This window comes from Erythrolamprus reginae, chromosome 2 (assembly GCF_031021105.1).
Source record: "Erythrolamprus reginae isolate rEryReg1 chromosome 2, rEryReg1.hap1, whole genome shotgun sequence".
NCBI lineage: Eukaryota > Metazoa > Chordata > Lepidosauria > Squamata > Dipsadidae > Erythrolamprus > Erythrolamprus reginae.
The window spans coordinates 275,564,711-275,581,429 of NC_091951.1; the positions used below are offsets into that span (position 1 = coordinate 275,564,711).

Consider the following 16,719-nt stretch of genomic DNA (forward strand, 5'->3'; position numbering starts at 1 on the left):
CTCTTGTCCTTCCCTAAGTACTTTTCATCTTAATCCATTATGCAATTAACAGATGATTTGCAGAGAATTCTGAGGGATAATTGCAGACACATTATGAATGCCATGTAAATTCATGGAATACACATTTTTCTGTCCAACTAACTGTTACAGGATTTAATAGTAATAGTTTTTAAACAGGCAGACTGCTTTTTTTTAACAAGTGAAAAGTAACAGGAAGGTTTTACTTTGTTTTGAGGTTGCTGTTTTTTTGTTTTTGTTTGATATCTCACTCCTAAAATGTTGCTTTGCACACACATTTGTCCATCTCCCAGCAGGAGCCTAGAAAACAGAAAGAAGACTCTACTGAGGCAAGCTAAGGACCCTTGTGAATGCAAAGCAAAGGGATATTTATGGAATCTGAACTACAAAACAATAACAGTGCCTTGAACCTGAATTTGTCTACACCACAGCAGGAGTCCAGAGCATAGAAAAGATCAGATATAATCCTTTAAGCTTACATTTTTCTACTCTGCAGCAATAATCTATTGTCAGGCAAAGGGCAAAGTAAAACAAATTACTTTTCTTCAAATTTAATATAGTGTCATTTCCCCTAATTTAAGCAATAATTTTATTTATTTTTGTTTAAAGCAAATAAAATGATCTTTTTTAAAATTGTCAGCTTAAATGTTTTGATGTAAAACAGACATGACCCGTGTTAAAATTTGTTTAACCTCTCTTTTCCATTCATTTCTTGTACACACATGATCACATGTAAAGCATACACAAACACTAGAAATATTAAATTTTATTGACTGTCAGTTTCTAGACTCTTGTTCTCTTTTACTCACCATTCTGGATATGTTAAATGCATTGGCCAAATCTTTACACTGATAAACTAATAAAGATACACAACCCCATAATTCAGCTGTATTTTTCTCAAGATATTTGGCTTAATAAAGAAAACACACAATATAGAAAGGGGGTTCCATTGTTGGCAGCTACTGCTGACAGTAGCCAGTATCATTAACTGCTCCCCTATTTATGTATGTATGTATGTATGTATGTGTGTGTGTGTGTGTGTGTGTGTGTTTGTTTGTTTGTTTGTTTATTTATCTATCTATCTATCTATCTATTTATTTATTTATTTATTTGTTTATTTATTTGTTTATTTATTTATTGTTAGAGTTGAAAGGGACCATGAAGGCCATCGAGTTCAACCCCCTGCCCAAGCAGGAACCCTATAGTACACCAGTCAAGTGGCAGTTCAATCTTCTCTTAAAAATGTCCAGAGTGTTGGAGTTCACAACGTCCGCTGATAGGTTGTTCCATTGGTTGATTGCTCTGACCGTCAGGAAGTTCCTCCTTATCTCCATGTTGAATCTCTCCTTGGTCAGCTTCCAGCCGTTGTTCCTCGTCCGGCCCTCTGGTGCCCTGAAGAATAAAGTGATCCCCTCCTCTCTGTGACATCCCCTTGTATACTTGTAGACTGCTATCATGTCCGCTCTGGCCCTCCTTTTCTATAGGCTATCCATGCCCAGTTCCCTCAGTCTCTCTTCGTAAGTCTTGGTTTCCAATCCCTTAATTATCTTGGTTGCTCTTTTTTGCACCTTCTCCAGAGTTTCAATGTCTCTTTTGAAGTGTGGTGACCAGAACTGAATACAGTACTCCAGGTGTGGTCGGACCAGGGCGTAGTAGAGTGGTATTAAGACTTCCCTGGTCTTGGAGTGTATATCAGTTGTTGAACTATTCTGCACAAGAAGAAGTTAAAATCCAAGGCAATCAAGGAATGGGGAGAATAAATGCCCAGGTTACAGATATTATAAGAGAGGATATCCAGGGTTTTGAAAGATGCCATTGCCTGGTATAGCAAAGAAGCAACTGAGCCCTGAACTTTTTCCTGACCCATCCTGTGTTGTAAGACCAAAGAGCATTCACCAAAAGTAAAAGAAGCCCCTATCTTTAATCAGAGAGTGAACCATCATCATCATTAAGGAGATGAAATTGATTGGATTAATAGCAATAGGCATATACATTATTTATATGTGAAATTTGCTCAGGGTTTGATATGAGTCCTGAGTCCTTCAGGATTGGGCAGCATAGAAGTTGAATACAGTGATCCCTCAATTATCGCGAGGGTTCCGTTCCAAGACCCCTCGCGATAATCGATTTTTCGCGATGTAGGGTTGCGGAAGTAAAAACACCATCTGCGCATGCGCGCCCTTTTTTTTCATGGCCGCGCATGCGCAGATGGTGGAGTTTGTGTGGGCGGCGGGGAAGACCCAGGGAAGGTTCCTTCGGCCGCCCAGCAGCTGATCTGCTCGGCAGCGCAGCAGCAGCGAGCAGACGAAGATCGGGGTTTCCCCTTTGCGTGGGCGGCGGGGAAACCCCGATCTTCGTCTGCTCGCTGCTGCTGTGGCCGCCCAGCAGCTGATCTGCTCGGCAGCGCAGCAGCAGCGAGCAGACAAAGATCGGGGTTTCCCCACCGCCCACGCAAAGGGGAAACCCCGATTCGGCTCCTCGCTGCTGCCGCGCTGCCGAGCAGATCAGCTGCTGGGCGGCCAAAGGAACCTTCCCTGGGTCTTCCTCGCTGATGCCCCCGCTCACCCGCCCGCCCGCCGCCCGCTGCCCACCAGCAAGAGGGGGAGAGATAGAGAAAGAGAGAGAAGGAAAGAAAGAGATGAGAGAGGGAGGAAGAGAGTGTGAGAGAGGAAGAAGCAAGATAGAGAAAGAGAGAGAGAAAGAAAGATGAGAAAGGAAGGAAGAGAGTGACGTCATCGGGTGGGAAAAATCGCGATATAGCGTTTCGCGAAGAACGAGATCGCAAAAATCGAGGGATCACTGTAAATAAATAAACAAATACATAATAAGTTTTGGTGAGAACTTAAAATGCTGAGCTCCAGAATTTCCTCTTAGGAAAAAAAGACATAGAGATGGAGCACTAGTTTATCAGTGTGTGTTTTAAAATATCTATGCCTTCTATTTATTTTATTTTAATTTAATTTATATGTCGCCCAACTCCCGAAGGATTCTGGGCAGCTTACAGCAAGAGTATCATCTAAAAAAACTATTTAAAAAACCATTTTAAACCCCTTAATAAAAACATTTTAGGTGGTCCTCTACTTATGACCACAATTGTAATAATAGTCCTCTACTTATGACCACAATTGAGCCCAACATTTTTGTTGCTAAATAAGACAGTTATTAAGTGAGTATTTCCCTATTTTATGACTTTTCTGGCCACAGTTGTTAAGTGAATAAGAGCAGTTGTTACTTTGGTAACACAGTTGCTAATTGAATCTATGTTAAGTGAATCTCTCATTTCCCCATGGAGTTTTCCTGTAGGAAGTTTGCAAGAAACGTTCACATGATCCCTGGTCATTACAACTGCAATAAATATGAGTCAGTTGCCAAGCATCTGAATTTTGATCACTTGACCATGGGGATGCTGCAATGGTTGTAAGTGTGAAAAACAGTTGTAAGTCGCCTTTTTCAATGCCACTGTATCCAAGTCAGTAAATGAACTATTATAAGTCAAGGACTACCTGTAGGTTTTTTTCCATCAGATACTATTTCCAATGTCTCACACTATTTGCAATAAAATTATAATAAAACAGACAAGGACTGTAAAGAATAAAACTGAACAATGAAGAAACCTGCAGAATATTGATATTCTGGAGAGGCTAAGCACTGAATTGTAAGTGATTTTTTTTTTTACAAACTAGTCCACTCTTGATCAAACAAACATTCTAAGGCAGAAAGCCCCAGAATTTTAAAAAGTCTTTTATTGAGATTTATTATAACATAACATTCAATTTAAATAAAGATTATTTAACAAAAAAAGGAGAGAGTGCAGGATAAAAGAGAAAGAAAAGAAAGAAGTTGTATATCAAATCATACTTAAAGGGAGTTAGGAAACCCTTTGTCAATAAGAGAACAGTTAGTGGTCTTGGCTTCATTTAGGGAGACTGGTCAGAGCTGGTTTCCTAATGAATAATGTATTGATTGATCAGATATAGTAAATTGGGGGAAAGTATTGAACATAGCAGCATTTGTTAATGTTAGATAGGTGGGGATTTATTGTTGATGCCTGGAATTTTTGAATGTGAGTAGTAATAGTTGGGGGTAAAACATTTATAGAAGTTTGTTCTGGGTGCTGTGGGTTAAGTGAGGTTTTGGGTGTGAGTTACATATAGTTGTGACTGAGTTACTGTGTGATTTAGTGTTTTGATTCTTAATGTGGTTCTTTTGTTTTAATTGAAAGATGTTTAGTTAGATTTAGTATGGCTCCACAATTTGAAGGGCATAGAGTGCACAATTCTAATTATGGTCAGGTATCCCAGGTACCTGGAAGATATAGTAGGGGGTGCTTAGTAATTTCCGGGAAGAAAATCAGAATTTATTGCAAACATCCATTTCCAGCTTGGCAGCCCCAGTCAAGTCCTGATGATTTAATCATTCATAAATTTGTATTTAAGTTGCTGGTTAAATGCCAGGTCCAAGGCCATGCTTAATCTATGATAGTGATGGTGAATCTTTTTTTGTTCGCGTGCCAAAAGGGTGTGCATGGGTGTGCTAGCATGCATGGATGTGCCCTTCCCCCATGCAGGCACACCCCCACACGCACTGCCCTCCGGCATGTGCACAATCCCCCCCCCCCATCACTGAAGCCTGGGACGTGAAAAAATGGCCACACTGGAAGTTTGGAAAAACGTTGGGCTGTTTTTTGTACTCTGGGGTTTCAGGAAGCTTCCCTGAACCCTCTGGAGTACAAAAAACAGCACAAATGCATGAAAGTGCATTTTCCAAACTTCCGGTTTGTCTGTTGGGCAGTTATTTTCACTCCGGGGCTTTGGGGAACTTTCCATGAAGTGTCCGGAGGGTGAAAGGGCCTTTCCTAAGGCCAAAAATTAGCTGGTGAGCATGCACATGCGTTATGGAGCTTACATAGGGCAACGTCTGCATGTGCCACCTGTGACACACGTGCCATAGGTTTGCCATCACAGATCTATGGACATGTTTCTGGATAAGATGATGGGCCAGACATTTATTATTAAGATCTGGTTGAGCATGGTGATATTTTTGAACATTTGTCCTCTATGTTTTGAATCCTGCAGCAATCTTGAGCTAAGAATTGGGATGGAGGTATTGAAAGCGGCCGCGCGATCAGTCATGGGTCTTCCCAGATACACCCATGTTTCTCCAACACTCCGCGGCCTGCATTGGTTGCCAATTAGTTTCCAGACACAACTCAAAGTGTTAGTAATGCTCTACATGGAATCGGACCAGAATACTTATGGGACTGCCTTCTGCCACATAAATCCCAGTGGCCGATTAGGTCCCACAGAGTTGGCCTTGTCCTGGTCCCGTCGACCAGACAGTGTTGTCTGGTGGGACCTAGGGGAAGAGCCTTCTCTGTGGTGGCCCCGACCCTCTGGAATCAACTCCCTCCAGAGATTCGAACTACCCCCACCCTCCTCGCCTTCCACAGGAGCCTTAAAACCTATCTATGTCACCAGGCATGGGATAACTAGTGTATCCCCCCCTCTGACCATTGAAAGTTATGTGTGGTTATGATTGTGTAGTATAAATTGTTTTTAAGGTAATGGGTTTTAGTTACAGTTTTTAATTATTAGCTTTGTATCTGTATTGTTCCAAGTCTTCGGAGAGGGGCAGCATACAAGTCTAATATATTATTATTATTATTATTATTATTATTATTATTATTATTATTATCATCATCGTCATCATCATCATCATCATCATCATCTTTCTGGATATTATGTTCTGGATATTATGTTCTGGATATTCTGGATATTATCATCATCATCATCATCATCATCATCATCATCATCATCTTTCTGGATATTATGTGACAAGGGACATTTATTATTTATTTATTTATTATTTGGATTTGTATGCCGCCCCTCTCCGAAGACATTCTTCTTGAGGTAGTGGAGGTGTGAAGTACCGTGTTTTAAGTTGGGCTTTAGGGAGAAGGTGGGTATTTATGTAAACTTCTAGCATTCTGACTGTGGGATTCTTGCAATTGTTCGCACATCTTAACATTTTGAGGTTGAGAAACACCACTTTAGTGTGTTGATTGACTTCAGGCTCAATGCTAGAGGTCTGTTTAGCTATCATGGACCATCTTCTAAAGCTTGACACATGCTCAGAGCAACTGCATAGAATGTGACAAGATTATATCTGCCTCATTGTCAAACTGGATCTCTTTCTGGCCCAATTAAGATTAATTGCTCTGAAGACCTCTGCAGAATAGAATAGGTTAGGATGCGTTTTAAATGCATGAATCCAGATGGTTTCTTGGAAGCACTTGAGGAATTTCCCAGATGTGGCTTTGTTTTCCTGTAGCTCAGGCTCTCAATGAATGTTCTCTGAAGTGATCACTTTTGGTGTTCTGAGCCTGAGGCACACTTTAGTTCTCTGAGCAGTTACAGGAGTTGAACCACCAGAAATGATATCTAAAGCTGGTGGGAAAAGATCAAAAGTAAATATGACCAAGCACAAGTACGAATTCAAATCTTAGTCTTTGGTATCATTATTTTTCTTACCTGATTGCGTTAGTATGGTGGGTCAACAGCCTTGCTTTGGAAAAGAATGGGCAGGATGATCATTCACTTTGGATGCATTTTGCTAACAAAGTCACTTAGATTTGCCAGAGATGGGCAGAGTTTAATGTGGTGTTTGAGGCATCCTAGCTCTATTATATGACTCATTATGGCTTGCCTAATCTGAGGTCTTCATTGGGTCTCAATGATATGATCCTTATCATTGGGGAAATGCCCCTGGTTCACTCATGCCTCTTGGTCATTGTAGAGCTGATTGTGAAAGGAGCGCAAGGATCTGCCCACCTGCCCAGACACTGCCATTCGGGTTCTTTTACCCTCTGCACATGTGCAAAGCCTTCTGTGCATGCACAGAGGGTAAAATGGCAGCATCTGGGGAGGGTGGATGGAGCCTCTCGCTCCCTTCACAACTGGCTCTCCAACGACCGACAGGAACAAACATTTTACCCCTGACTCTTACCACCTGCAGTATTGAACCATGTCCTTCCTAGCTCTTATATGGAGATGGAAAGGTCACTTGATTAATCCAAAGAGGGGCGAGAGGGGCGGCATACAAATCTAATAAACAAATAATAATAATAATAATAATAATAATAATAATAATAATAATAACAACAACAACAACAACAACAACAACAACAACAATGCTGGGCGCAGTACCAAAGGATCTCAGCGGACATTTGAAAACCATCGGAATTGACAAAATCTCCATCTGTCAATTGCAAAAGGCCGCTTTACTGGGATCGGCAAACATAATTTGCCGCTACTTCACGCAGTTCTAGGTGCTTGGGAAGCGCCCGACTGGTGATGAAATACGAAATCCAGCATAGTGATTTTGTTTGCTGTGTTGTACTGACATAATAATAATAATAATAATAATAATAATAATAATAATAATAATAATAACAACAACAACAACAACAACAACAACAACAACAATAATAATAATATTGGTTGGTTAATGCTCTCTGTGGGAAAGGGTGATTCCAGCATCCTTGAAATAGGTTCTGGGCAATCCTCTCCTTAAAGGAAGACTGTTTATACCGATCTTCACTTTGGGGTCAAGGTAGTTTAATGTGTAGCGATTGATGAAGCCTGAAGAAAATAGATTACTTGGCCTCTGTCAAGGCCTGAGTACAGAATGTTTATGACTTTAGTTGCTTATAGTCGATAAACTTTGCTGCAATCTTTATGGAGATCTTTGAATCTCCTGTTCTTGCTAGACCATTACCTATGCATGCCTAGGGACTGTATGTGGGGGTTAGGATTGGTTGACATATTTTATGGTCATTTTGTTCCTACCTCAATGGGCAGTTCCGGTCAATAGCAGTCAGGCAATTTGATCTGTAGTCAGGCATGAAGAATCAGGACCACCCCAGTGGTCAGTTGCTCCCGGTTCTTAGAACTAGTAGCAGTGGCAGTGTGAGGCTCTGCCCACACACCTAGGATGCTTCTGTGCATGCAGCTTCTGTGCATCTGCACAAGTGTTGCATGCATGCAAGCTGGTGACAAAATAATTTAGACCCTATCACTGGACCACACCTTAGGTTCCACTTAAAATGATTGATTAATCATGCCTATTCGCAAGAATCTGGATGACTAATGGTCAATACCAAATTGGTGTTAGGAAAGAGTCAACAAATGCAAGAAGAGTTAGATTTAGACCATTTGTGGAAATAAAAAAACTCTGGGTTAATTACTTACTTAACTCTGCCCCCAAGTTCTTCCTCTTCTTCCCCTACAATAATGGGCCATAGGGGTTATTTCCTTCTCCCTTTGCTGTGGGAAATAATCTAAATGTTCAGGGTATGATACCATCATATGCTGATTATACTAGGCTTTGTACTGCAACCTCTTGCCTGCATAAGGCCCATCAGGGGAATATCTCAGTATTCTGTCCTAGTGACTGGAGGCTATCATGCTGTGGATGGGATGATGCCATGTAAACTCGAATCCAAGTAAGATGTAGTTACATTTTGTTCATTGCAGTTGTCCCAGCCTTTAACTCTTGAAAGGGTGACAGTAGTAGGAAGTAGATGCAATATTAGCAGTCTTTCTGGATTTGTCACAGGGGTAGGATTCAAAACATTTAGCAACGGGATCTATGCCTGGTTGCTGGGTGGGTGTGGCCATGATGGGCATGGCCTAGTCAACCTCCTGCACCATAGTGAGGGGCATTTCCACCCTCCCCATGCTCCAGAGGCTTTTGTCGAGCCTCCAGGAAAACAAAAAAAGCCTGCCCTGACTCTGGAGGACCTCTGCAGGCCAGAAACAGGCCCATTTCTGGACTTCCAGGCTCTGGAGGCCCTTTTTCTGCACTCCCCAGGCTCTGGAGGCTTTCTTCGAGCCTCTGGGATGTTGAAAACAGTTTTCACTGGACTCTGGAGAACCTTCCAGAACTTCTGAGAGGCCCATTTTTCACCCTCTCACAGACTCTGCACGGGCCCTGCACTTACTAGCATCCAAAACAAGCCACATGCAGACACTTGGGAAGGGCGGGGAGAGGTGGAGTGAGCAGGGCTAGCCAGTCCTTGTAACTACCAGTTTGGGGAACAAGATATAAAATTAGCATCCGGTTTGCCCTAACTGGTCCAAACCAGCTGAATTCCACCCTGGGATTTGTGGCTATTGCAGGAAGACATTGTGGCAGTATACATCTAAATAAATGCTTCTCATCAGGGGAGAAATTCATTTACCTTCCCTATTGGTTTGCAAATGTCCGCACGCATGCGCAGAGTCTGAAAATTGTCACAAAAAAGGGACATCATGATGTCCCTGTGGGTGAGCAGGGCTTCGTGCAGTCAGCCCTACCAGCTCACAAGAGCCAGATAGAAATGGCTGAAATTCCCCCTTGCTTCTCATTAATTTTATTGGGTGATTATCTAGGTAAATGATTTTTTTAAAATTTTCTTCTGAGGTTAAGAAGAGGAAAATATTGCATTTATTCTGGCTAGGCATTTGAATGATAGGAATCTAATTTGGTCTAGTGCCGTGATGGCGAACCTATGACACACGTGCCACAGGTGGCACACGGAGCCATATCTGCCAGCACGCAAGCTGTTGCCCTAGGTCATCTCCGGTGCGCATGTGTATGCCAGCCAGCTAGGTGGCATGGAGGCTCTTGGAGGGCATTTTTTTAGCCTCCGGGAGGCAAGGGAGGCTTCTCTGGAGCCTGAGGGTGAAAAACGGACCTACTAGGCCCACCAAAAGTCAGGAAATGGGAAAGAAGGGGGGGTGCAGGCATGTGTGGGGTTGGGACAACACAGGGGTTCATGCACACATGCACAGGGGGTTTGTGTGCAGGGGAGCATTGAATTATGGATGTGGGCACAGCTCACGTCCAATAGTGCCCACACGTGTGCTTTTCGTACCTGAAGGACTAATGGTTAAAATAAAGAGCCGGGGTGGCGCAGCAGGTAGAGTGCTGTACTGCAGGCCACTGAAGCTGACTGTAGATCTGTAGGTCAGCAGTTCAAATCTCATAACCGGCTCAAGGTTGACTCAGCCTTCCATCCTTCCAAGGTGGGTAAAATGAGGACCCGGATTGTGGGGGCAATATGCTGGCGAGTCTATGGAGAAGGGCAGCATAAAAATTGAATAAATAAATAAAAATAAATAACTATCAGGCTAGAACCTAGGAGACTGTGAATTCTAATTCCTTTTTAGTTATGAAAACTGTCTAGGTGACTTTGGGACAGTCATTCTCTCTCAGCCCAAGCCTCACAAGGTACTTGTTATGGGGAAAATAAGACTATTTGGTATGTTCCCTGACTTGAGTGAGTGAGTAAGTGAATCACTGCAGTTCTTAAATTAGTAACAGTTGTAAAGGGAATGTGGCTTTCCCATTGACTTTGCTTGTCAGAAAGTCATATAAGTCTGAGACACTGCAGCCGACATAAATATAAGTCAGTTGTTAAGCATCTGAATGGGCAAGGGGACAAATGTCATTAATAACTTTTTTCTGCACTGTTGTAAATTGAGGCATACCTATACATGGTGAGATCAAGAACCAATTTCATATTGTCTTGCTGTTGCAAGTTGTAGATTTTGTATTGTGACATGATGCATCTTTTGCCTCTTCTCCCTTGCCCTGCTGATCCCTATGAATGCAACGGACTACAAACCAAATACTTTTTTCAATGCAAAAGAACTGGATGTACAATTCAGAAATTATATCTCAATTTCCTAATTCTTTTTGGAAAACAATGTCTTTAAATAATTTAACATGCTTTCAAAGATCAAATGTTCCAAATCCTAAATTCTTTGGGATTGGGCAGAATAGAAGTCGAATACATAGTAAAATAATAATAAAAAAGGGCAGCGCCGGACTTACCCGGCAGGCAGGCTTTGCTGGAGGGACCGGGAGACACGGTCCCTCATGGCGGCCGCCATCTTGGATCCCGGGCGAAGTCTCGCGATGCGAGACTTCGCTCGGGAGATCAGGGCCTGATTGGCCAGGCTCCTGATTGGTCCGGGCGGGGCCTGCTCGCCCTATATAAGGGCGAGCAGGCCCGGGGCTCTCCCTTTTCGCCCGGACTGCAGAGTGGAGCAGACACCCGCCCGCCCTCCACTATTTCGCAGTGTGCTTAGGGGTCGCCCTTAGGGGGCCGAATGGGAATTTTTTGCAGTTCCGCCTCTTAGCGGAGCTGTTTTTTCGCCCATTCCACACTGAGGTGATGGATGTGCGGTTAGGGGGTGCTTGCATTTATTAGGTTAATTGGCTTACCTTTGGTCATTTGGGTAGGCAGGTTAGGGGCGGAAAACTGGGGTGGTTTAGCAACCGCGCGTTCTCCCTTGGGCATCTTTGGGGATGATTGACAGGTTCTCCGCAAGCTCATGGAGGGAGTTTCTGCCTGAGCAGCTGGGGGGAACCTGTCTTTGGGTCCTGCACCTTTAATTACCGGATTCCGGTTAGCCGGTGGGACCCCCCTCATGCACAGCATGGCAGGGTCGCAGGTGATGGCCTGGCCCTCACCTGGACTTGCATCGAGATACGCCCATGAGTTGCCCAGGAATGTTTTTTGGCATAACGTCATTTCCGCCCCGGAAGTAGTTGTTTGACCCTGCAGGTCCATTTCCGGGTCATAGTTGATTATGCTAATTTATGCAAAGTATTGAATAAATTATGCAAATTTATGTTAATAAAAATGACCCAATTTAAATCCAGCTCTTGTGTCCGTGTCGTTACTCCGTCTCTCCAGCAATAAGCTTTTCTTATCAAAATTGAAATGAATTTTCTCGTGAATTAAATATTTATAGTTTAACAATAAATATCCTTAAGTTGAATGATTTTAGTATCATATTAATGGTTTGAAAAGCTAATGTGGATCTTGATTGTTACATAAAATGTTGCATATAAATTAAACATTTAAAAGATGAATACAGACAAAACAGCCAATTCAGTTGTTATCTCCAGTTATATAGTTACAACCTCAAGGACATTCAACCATCCCATATTGTATCTGTCTTTCTGAAAGATAAGTACTTGGGTTCAAGTAACATTTCAGCCCAGGTAGTAATTGCATAATTTATAGACCTTTTGAAAAAGAGGTAAACTGCTTTTCATAAATTTTCTGACTCTTTTCTCCTCTCCAAAATCTTTTTTCTCTTACAGATTGGAGCATTGAAGGATTATTACCATTTTTACCATAGTAAAACAATTAAAAGGTCAGTTCTTTCAACTAGAGGTACTCACAACTTCATTTCCATGGAGCCAAGGGTAAGTTAATCTAATTAGTCAGTCGTGTTTGATGCAAGCCTTTGCATTTTTAATTTGAAACATTATGCCAGGGGGTGTTTACCTGGATAACATCTACAATTACAAGAATTGATTGTCATTTGCTCATTAAGATTCTATTTCATATAGGAAAATAAGATAGTATTGTAATGTTTTAAGAATAGTATGTCATCATTATTTATAGAATATTATAATAATGCTGGGGTGATTTGCATGTCAATGCTATATTATATAGCAGTTTATTATATTACTTCTAAGCAAGGATTATTTTTACAAAATTATGTTTTCATATATATCATTATTTTTATTATTATTAAATTGCTTTTATTTAATTACTGCATACCTCATGTTAATGGTTTATAGTTTTTGTTTTTCATTTATAATCATAGAAACATAGAACATAGAAACATAGAAGTCTGACGGCAGAAAAAGACCTCATGGTCCATCTAGTCTGCCCTTATACTATTTTCTGTATTTTATCTTAGGATGGACATATGTTTATCCCAGGCATGTTTAAATTCAGTTACTGTGGATTTATCTACCACATCTGCTGGAAGTTTGTTCCAAGGATCTACTACTCTTTCAGTAAAATAATATTTTCTCATGTTGCTTTTGATCTTTCCCCCAACTAACTTCAGATTGTGTCCCCTTGTTCTTGTGTTCACTTTCCTATTAAAAACACTTCCCTCCTGGACCTTATTTAACCCTTTAATATATTTAAATGTTTCGATCATGTCCCCCCTTTTCCTTCTGTCCTCCAGACTATACAGATTGAGTTCATTAAGTCTTTCCTGATACGTTTTATGCTTAAGACCTTCCACCATTCTTGTAGCCCGTCTTTGGACCCGTTCAATTTTGTCAATATCTTTTTGTAGGTGAGGTCTCCAGAACTGAACACAGTATTCCAAATGTGGTCTCACCATCATTCTATATAGTGGGATCATAATCTCCCTCTTCCTGCTTGTTATACCTCTAGCTATGCAACCAAGCATCCTACTTGCTTTCCCTACCGCCTGACTGCACTGTTCACCCATTTTGAGACTGTCAGAAATCACTACCCCTAAATCCTTTTCTTTTGAAGTATTTGCCAACACTGAACTGCCAATACAATACTCAGATTGAGGATTCCTTTTCCCCAAGTGCATTATTTTACATTTGGAAACATTAAACTGCAGTTTCCATTGCTTAGACCATTTATCTAGTAAAGCTAAATCATTTACCATATTACAGACGCCTCCAGGAATATCAACCCTATTGCACACTTTAGAGTCATCGGCAAATAGGCAAACCTTCCCTACCAAACCTTCCCCTATGTCACTCACAAATATATTAAAAAGAATAGGACCCAGAACAGATCCTTGTGGCACACCGCTTGTAACCTGACTCTGCTCAGAATACTCGCCATTAACAATAACTCTCTGATGTCTACGCTTCAGCCAGCTGCAAATCCATTGAACTATCCAGGGATTAAGTCCAATCTTCACTAATTTATCTATCAGCTCTTTATGTGGAACCGTATCAAAGGCTTTGCTGAAGTCCAGGTAGGCAATATCCACGGCACCACCTTCATCCAACACCTTTGTGACATAGTCAAAGAAATCAATGAGATTAGTCTGACATGATTTACCTTCAGTAAAGCCATGCTGATTTGGGTCTAATAAGTTATTGTTTTTTAGGTGCTGATTTATCCTCTTTTTGAGTAGAGTCTCCATCATTTTAACTACAACTGATGTCAAGCTAACTGGCCTGTAGTTACCAGCTTCTTCTCTACTGCCCTTCTTGTGAATAGGCACAACACTGGCCATTCTCCAATCCTCAGGAACTTCTCCTGTTAACAAGGATTGGTTAAACAAATCAGTCAGGGGGGTAGCATGGACAGATCTGAGTTCTTTAAGAACTCTGGGGTGGATGCCATCTGGACCCATTGCCTTATTTATCTTTAATCGTTCAAGTTCTTCTAAGACATCGGCTTCTAAGATCACTGGAGCTGAATCCGTACAGCTGGAAGCAATGCTATATCCCTCTATAGTATTATTTTGTAAGGTGTCTTTTGAGAAAACTGAACAGAAGTAGCTATTGAAATGGTCAGCGATCTCCTTATTCCCATTAATGCATGTATTATTCCCGGTACTAAGCTTCGTGATGCCGCAGTAATCCCCACAATAAAGCTTTAAAAAATACTACCTTTGGTATATAAGGAATCATGGTTCTTTTTATTGTAGTGAAACAAATAGATGTGAGTATAACAAGAATTTATCATTGCTTGAATTCTAATAACAACCATTATAATATTTGATTATTTAAAATATATCAACTTTAAAAAAACTTATTTTGCATCTTAATTTTATTGGTATGCCAGTAAGATGTATCTTCTTATGATAATCATATGCTGATGTTATAAATGTGAGATGAAAAGCTACACATTAAAAGTTAGATTCTCTCATTTTTTGGCAATATATGAGTAGTTGGTTGTTGTTTTTATGGATGTCATTTTTGATAATTTTTATATATGTTGTATATAATATGATAGGAACATTAATTAACAATCAGGCAATCTTGGTCAGGCTACATTTCACAGAATATTTTAAAAGCTTTTCAGAAAAATTATTTTTAAAATTAATTTAAGTAAAGATATGGATAACTGACATTTTTAAGTTTTACTTTGGTGTTTTCATTTTGATTATAAACAAATTGCTATGAACTAGAAATACAGTCATGATAATTTCTTATGAGAAATATTATTGGCAAGATAGGAATGTAATCAGAATAAATCAGACAAATCTTTAGAAAAATAAAAGTTGCTTTATATTAAAAATAATGTGATGTGATTCCTCATATTTATACTTTGTCTTTATAATTTTCCGATCAACATATCTTTAAGGGTTGAACATTATACTTTGAATTAATGTAGCATTTATGTCTCACTATATTTTAATAATTCTTGATGGTTCATAGTATTCAAAAGGCACAAATAAATTGCACATGAATCTACTTAAATGGTATGTTAAAAAATCCAATCATCTTTCCTAGTCCTTTGCAATGATTTATCATACTAAAAAAACTAACTGACATACCAACAAATCTCCCGCTCAAACCAGCAATTCAATTCAATTCATTTCAATTTATTAGATTTGTATGCCGCCCCTCTCTGTAGACTCGGGGCAGCTCACAACAATAATAACACAATATATGACAAATCCAATAATTAAAAGTCATTAAAAACCCCTTATTAAAAAGAAAACATACACTCAAACATACCATTCAGCAACCAATAAAACGCAGGCATCTCCATTTAAACTATTTACAGTAAGTAATGAATATTTAACAAAAATGATGTTTTGTATTACCGAGCAAGAAACTTTATAGTTATTCTGTTCATATTAATATAACAACCAGATTGGCATGTAAAATGCAGTCTATGGAGCTAGAAACCTTCTTCTCCCTTTCCCCTTCTCCTTCCCCTTCCCTTACACTGCTCATTGGCCTGGATATCATTTTTAGAGTTGCAAAATTCATACAGCTGCTTCTTGTTAAATTAAAGTAAGCATCAAAAATGATTCTAAGACATTTCTGCAGCTACTTGTTTTTAATGAGCATTTGGATTTAGCTTATACTTTATCAGAAGATAGAACAAATATCATAGATCAGTGATGGTGAACCTTTTTTTGCCTTGGGTGCCAAAGGGGAGTGTGCACATGACCAGCCCCATAATGCAATGAATGTTTGTTTATTTTATTTTATTTTATTTTATTTTATTTTATTTTATTTTATTTTATTTTATTTTATTTTATTTTATTTTATTTTATTTTATTTTATTTTATTTTATTTTATTTTATTTTATTTTATTATTTTATTTTATTTTATTTTATTTTATTTTATTTTATTTTATTTTATTTTATTTTATTTTATTTTATTTTATTTTATTTTATTTTATTTTATTTTATTTTATTTTATTTTATTTTATTTTATTTTATTTTATTTTATTTTATTTTATTTTATTTTATTTTATTTTATTTTATTTTATTTTATTTTATTTTATTTTATTAGATTTTTATGCTGCCCTTCTCCTTAGGTTCAGGGCGGCTTACAACATGTTAGCAATAGCGCTTTTTAAGAGAGCCAGCATATTGCCCCCATAATCCGGGTCCTCATTTTACCCAACTCGAAAGGATGGAAGGCTGAGTCAACCTTGAGCTGGTGATGAGATTTGAACCACTGACATACTGGTCTACAGTCAGCTTCAGTGGCCTGCAGTATAGCACTCTACCTGCTGCGCCACCCCAGCTCAATGTGCACAAACCCCTCCATGCTCCCCCCCATGCATGCGCACAGGCCTCACTGGAGCCTCCAGACTTCTGGTAGGCCTGTTAGGCTGTTTTTCACTCTCCCCAGGATTTAGGGAAGCCTCCTGAAGCCTGT

General features: G+C 39.8%; 1 protein-coding gene across 4 annotated transcripts in view; it reads left to right on the top strand.

Annotated features, from left to right (window-relative positions):
* Positions 1-16,719, top strand: part of PCSK5 (proprotein convertase subtilisin/kexin type 5) — a 226,586-nt gene that overhangs the window by 13,047 nt on the left and 196,820 nt on the right. For all 4 annotated transcript variants that reach the window (XM_070742701.1, XM_070742702.1, XM_070742704.1 and 1 more), the window contains exon 2: positions 12,178-12,282. In XM_070742701.1, the coding sequence (XP_070598802.1) occupies positions 12,178-12,282 (105 nt within the window). The remainder of the gene's footprint in view (positions 1-12,177; positions 12,283-16,719) is intronic.